General features: G+C 33.5%; 1 protein-coding gene across 1 annotated transcript; it reads left to right on the forward strand.

Moving 5' to 3' along the window:
• Nucleotides 1–438: 438 nt before the first annotated feature.
• LOC131182923 (G-type lectin S-receptor-like serine/threonine-protein kinase SD2-5) lies at nucleotides 439–1,611 on the forward strand. The gene has a single exon (XM_058152393.1). It carries the CDS (start codon nucleotides 439–441, stop codon nucleotides 1,609–1,611), a length of 1,173 nt encoding a protein of 390 aa, XP_058008376.1.
• Nucleotides 1,612–6,052: the final 4,441 nt, after the last annotated feature.

Genomic DNA, 6,052 nt, shown 5'->3' on the forward strand with positions numbered 1-6,052 from the left:
GTAATTTTACCATTACACCAAAGTTACATAAAAAAATATATTAATTTTTTTTTATTTCTATGATAAATAAAATTCACTAACTATTTCTTATATTATATAATATTTTAATAAAATATTTAAATAATTTATAAAAATAAATATATTTTATTTAATTTTTATATTATATATTAATTTACATATAAAATTTAATAAAATCCATTTTTATATATTAAAATCACTATTGAAATATATGTACATGTAATTTAATAAAAATATTAAAGTTTTAATTTTACAAAATTAAAATTAAAATTTTTTTATATGATGGATGTAATATTTAATTATTAATTCTTTTATGATTTATTGATTAACATAGTGATTCATTGATTCGATCCTTCAGATAAATCAAGAACATCGGTTGCACAAATTCCAGTATCTATTGCACCAAGCCCATATGATTCCATGCCTGATCCTCCACATAAAAAATCAAGAATCGCCATGATAATTTTGGCATCAGTGTTTTTTGCTACGATAATTGTAGCTTTCCTCATATGCTTATGCATGCGATATATTAAACGAAGATCAACAGAGGAAGGAAGAGAGAACAATGTAGACAAAGATTGGGAGAATTCATTGTTTCAAGTAACAAACTTGCCCAAAAGATTCACTTACCAAGATTTGAAGTCTGCAACAGATGACTTCCGTAAAAAGCTCGGGGGAGGAGGATTTGGATCAGTTTTTGAAGGTAGTTTGAGTGATGGTACCAAAGTTGCAGTGAAGCGCTTAGATGATTTTGGCCAAGGAAGAAAAGAATTTTTAGCAGAAGTAAAGACAATAGGTAGCATACACCATGTCAACCTTGCGAGGCTTATAGGATTCTGTGCAGAAAATTCACACAAGCTTTTAGTCTATGAGCATATGAGCAATGGATCTTTAGATAAATGGATCTTCAACAGAAATCCAGAAGGCACTCTTAAATGGAAAATCAGGAAGAAGATCATCCTAAATATTGCCAAAGAGCTAGCCTATCTTCATGAAGATTGTAAATTGAAAATAGCCCATTTAGATATCAAACCTCAAAATATTCTTCTTGATGACAAATTTGATGCTAAACTATCTGATTTTGGATTGGCAAGGCTGATTGATAGGAACCAAAGCCATGTAATAACTCAAATGCGAGGAACGCGAGGGTATATGGCTCCTGAATGGCTGAGCAGAAAAATCACAGAAAAGGTTGATGTATATAGCTTTGGTATTGTCATCTTGGAAATTATTTGTGGGAGGAAAAATTTGGACCTCTCTCAGTCAGAAGAAGATGATTATTTACTTCTACCCATTGTGAAACAAAAGGCAGAGGAGAATCAATTAATTGATTTGGTTGATAAGTGCACTAACATGCAACACTACATAGATGAAGCAATGGAGATGATCAGTGTTGCCATTTGGTGCTTACATAATGATCCCACCAAAAGGCCTTCGATGTCTATTATAGTGAAGGTTTTAGAGGGTGTGAAAACCATGGAACCAGTTTCTAACTATGGCTTTTTGACATCTACTATGGTGGAAGCTCCAGTTAAAGTCGTTATGGTACATTCAGTACCACAATCAGCATCAATTTTGTCAGGACCAAGATGAAGTAACAAAGATAAATAGGTAATCATTATTTGGAATGTCTATATTGTTGTAGCAAGAAAGGTTTATTCTTTCAACATTTCTAAAGTCATGTCAAGAAAAATGTAATTAACTCACTGCTACATATTTGATTGTCTCTAGATGTTATAAAGTCATCTCCCCTCTATATAAGGCCATTACTTCTCTTTTATGCCTTCTATCTTTTGCTTTAAAAATTTTCTAAGTGTCCTACCAATTGTCATCCTTGATTTTACATTGCTCCTCCCCTTATTTTCGCTGATGCATCATGCCCACCTCCTTCTTTAGTGACTTTAAACAAGGTAAGGTAGCTTTCTTTTCTTTCCATGGCTTCTTTAGTATGTCCCACTATAGAAAGTATTAGGTCTTTTATCGCCCCTTCTCTCTTCAATCGTTTTCTTTCATTGGACCAAGCAAACAACAAACTTTTTCAAGTTAGAATTCCTAAAACGAATGAGAGGATAGCTTTCTTTCTAGATATTCACAGAGAGGGTCTAAGGGATGGCCAAAGTATTGAGGGGTTGGGTCATCTTCCTTAAACGTTGGAGTTTAGGTACCATGCTCTGATTTTTTTTGTTGATATTTTTGCCTCTTTCCATCTTGCTCCTCGCATGACAGTCCTTGCTTTTATCCTCTTCCTACACTGCTTTGAAATTATCCCTTCCTTCGCTACTTTGAAATTATCTACACAATGTTTAATAGCATGTAGTTAGCTGTAACAAACGTGTAAGCAAGTTTTTTAGTTTATTAGCTAGACTTTTCTAGAACTTTCAAAAATCTTGTAAAAGCAAGTCAAATAGCTCAGCTCAATTGTATATATAATTATCATCTCAATGAATGAAATTAATTTCATTCTAGCTTCCTTTTGCAATCTGTACCATTTTTCTCATGGTATCAAAGCTCCAATCTATGGCTTGGTAATTATCAAGGGTTTCTTAATTTTGAGATCTACAAATCTCAGATTTGTTCTGTCACTTTGCTTCTTTTGTCGTTGAGACAATTGTTAATGGCTGACGAAGCTGGTAATGATGAATTGTGTTGAATCTTGGTAACAAGAGCCAGGAAGCAATCAACAAGGTTGAAGAAAGTATGTTGAATATGCGAAACTCTGATCATCCTAGCATGGTGCTTGTCAATGCTCCATTAACTAGTAAAAATTACCTAAGATGGAGCAGATCAATGAGCATAACATTAAAAGCCAAGATAAGGTTTGTTTCATTAATGGCAAATTTGAAGTACCTGACGAAGGTTCAGATTGTATGAAAAATGACAAAAGGTAGACAATGTGGTCATTTCATAGATCTTGAACACCTTGTATAAAGATTTAGCAGGAGCCTTTCTATATGCATCATCTGCTAAGGTCCTATGGGAGGAGATTAAAAAGAGATTTAGTGAAAGCAATGGTCCAATGCTTTACCAGATTAAAAGAGAAATAAAAGCACTTACTCAATATGACTAATCCCTCATGGCATATTTTACAAGGCTTAACAAATGCTAGGATGAATTACTGTGTTTGCGCTTTTTACCTATGTGCAAATGTGGTGCATCTAAATACATGAGTGAAATTTCTGCAGTGACAAGTTAATTCAATTTCTAATAGGCCTGAATGATAGTTATGATCATGTCAGGAATCAAATACTTATAATAGAGCCTTTGCCTAGTGTTAACAAGGCCTATTCCATGATACTGAGTGTAGAAAAACATAAAGGAGTTAATACTATGAATGAAGACTTTATGATGCCCTTGCTATGAATGCTTTGAGAAATCAAAATGATACAAACGGTGGAAAGTTTCAATCTAAGAAGAAGTCTAGAAAAAAGGATGATAGAATGCGTACCAATTGCAATACTGGTGGCCACGTCAGAAATACTTGTTTTAAACTTCATGGCTATCCTAAATGGTTATTTGGATATAGGCAAAAGAAATTTGAAGGCATGGCAATAGTTGTGCTGTAACACAACCATCTGAGAGCCCATTGGATATTTACAATGCCAAAATGACCAAACTTAAGGCTTGGAATAACATGATGCATATGCAGCAAGAAATAGTCAAATATATGAAGAATTACAAATAGGCACTAAATGTAAGTGAAGCAGGCTATGTGGCTTATAATGACTTTGCAGGTAACTCATTCAGTAGCTACTCTACTGGTTCTAAAGGTAATGATAGAGGTACTTGGATAGTAGATACAGGTGCATCATCACATATGTGTCCTGACCTAACCCTTCTTTTTGATACTGCCAAACTCAAGCATACTAGTATTATTTCTTTTCTAAATGGTAAACAATAGAATGTTACACATATAGGATCTATCAATCTAAAACCCAACCTAATCTTAACAGAAGTTTTATGTACACCTAGTTTCAAATATAACCTACTATCAGTAAGCAAACTCACCCAAAACACACATATTACTATCAAATTCTTTCATAATGGTTGCACTTTATTGGACCTAATGACTAATAGGTGTTTGCCACTGGAAGTGTGCATGGAGGACTTTACAAGTTAGACATGATACCTATCAGTCACAATAGCAAATCTATTTCCAACACTAGTATACCAAAACTAGTTGGCCCCTTAGTAAATAAAGTCTATCATATGCTAGAGAATGTCAACGACAGCATTTAGCACCTTAGGGTGGTGGGTTGTCCTATGTAAAGGAATTTGATCACAAAATTTATAGCATTTGTCATTTGGCAACAAAGCAAAAAATGTCTTTTTCTGAAAGTAAAATTTCTTCCACTGAATTTTTTGAATTACTGCATATGGATTTGTAGGGTCCTTACTCCACACAAGCTATTTCTAGAGCTAAATATGTTTTCACAGTGGTTGATGACTTCTCAAGAGCTACTTGGACATTTTTATTGCATGATAAAATAGGCATTTTTGTCGTTCTAAAAGGTTTTCTCACTATGATCAAAAATCAATGTCATAAATCCATAAAAATAATCAAATATGATAATGGCACTAAATTTGTCAATGCATCTTGCACAAATTTTTTTAAAATGCATGGCATCATTCATCAAAAGACATGTCCATACACATCATAGCAAAATGGCATTGTGGAAAGAAAGCGTGAACATCTCTTGTAAGTTACAAAAGCACTCATGTTTCAATCCAATCTTTGTAAGCAATTTTGGGGAGAATCTATTTTGACAGCAACACATATCATTAATAGACTTCCGACTACTGTTCTTGCATGGAAAACACCACGTGAAATTCTATTTGGTACAATTCCTAATTATTCTTAATAAAGGTTTTTGGAAGTTTATGCTTTGCTACAAATACTACGCCTAATAAGAACAAATTTGATAAAGAGCTTTCTCATGCATTTTTCTTAGATATGTTCCAAGTGTTAAAGCTTACAAACTTTACGATCTATGTGATAGGAAAATATGTGTTTCAAGGGATGTTGTGTTTTATTAAATTTTTTTTTCTTACCAAAAAACAAATGATACTTCACTAAGTGATCAATGCTTCATTTACTTATTTTTTCAATTAGAAAATGATTCTTATAGACCATCCCCTTCCATAATTATTTCTCCAACACCAAAACCAATTTCCCTTAACCTAAGTTCAAATTTTTCTCCTACATCATGTCCTATTTTTTCATGTACTCCATCACCACATAGTCATGACATTTGAATCAACCCTTTAACTTAATCTCCATCACAACAAATGCCTCCATTGAGGAAAAGCACTAAAATAAGTTACGAACCACAATGGCTCACAAATTTTATGTCTTTTGTATCAACTACACAAACTACTACTCATTTTTATAATCATACTAAAGTCCTTTAATTAGGTACTGCAAATGCAATTAGTCGACCTATCACACCCACATTCATTTCTCCACCCTTCTTTCATCCTTATAACAATTTCATAGCTAATTTATCTACTACTAGAGAACCAAAGTTTTACTTCTAAGCCAAAGAGAACAGCAATTAGGTGAGGGTAATGCATGTTCAATTGGATTCCTTAGAGCTCAATAATACTTGGTATTTGACAAATCTACCTATAAGGAAAAAGCCAATAGCAACAAAATGGGCATACAGAATTAAATTCAAACTTGATGGTACCATTGATAGGTACAAGGCAAGATTAGTTGCCAGTGGGTTTAATCTATTGCCTGGCATTGACTATCATGATATTTTTTCCCCTATTGCTAAACTAATTACTATTAGAATTTTTCTTGCAATAGCCACAGCAAGATGTTGGGCCATCCATCAATTAATGCCTATCTTCATTGGCATATTAATAAGGACATTTATATGCTTCCTCCACAGGGTTACTATAAGGCTAAGCCAGAAGAGGTATGTAAGCTTATCAAAAGTTTATATGGACTTAAACAGGCCGAAAGGCAATGGAATAAAGAGTTGACTGCTAAGCTTCTGTCTTATTGCTACTCACAATCTGCCTTTGATCA

Source organism: Hevea brasiliensis, chromosome 9 (genome assembly GCF_030052815.1).
Source record: "Hevea brasiliensis isolate MT/VB/25A 57/8 chromosome 9, ASM3005281v1, whole genome shotgun sequence".
Lineage (NCBI taxonomy): Eukaryota > Viridiplantae > Streptophyta > Magnoliopsida > Malpighiales > Euphorbiaceae > Hevea > Hevea brasiliensis.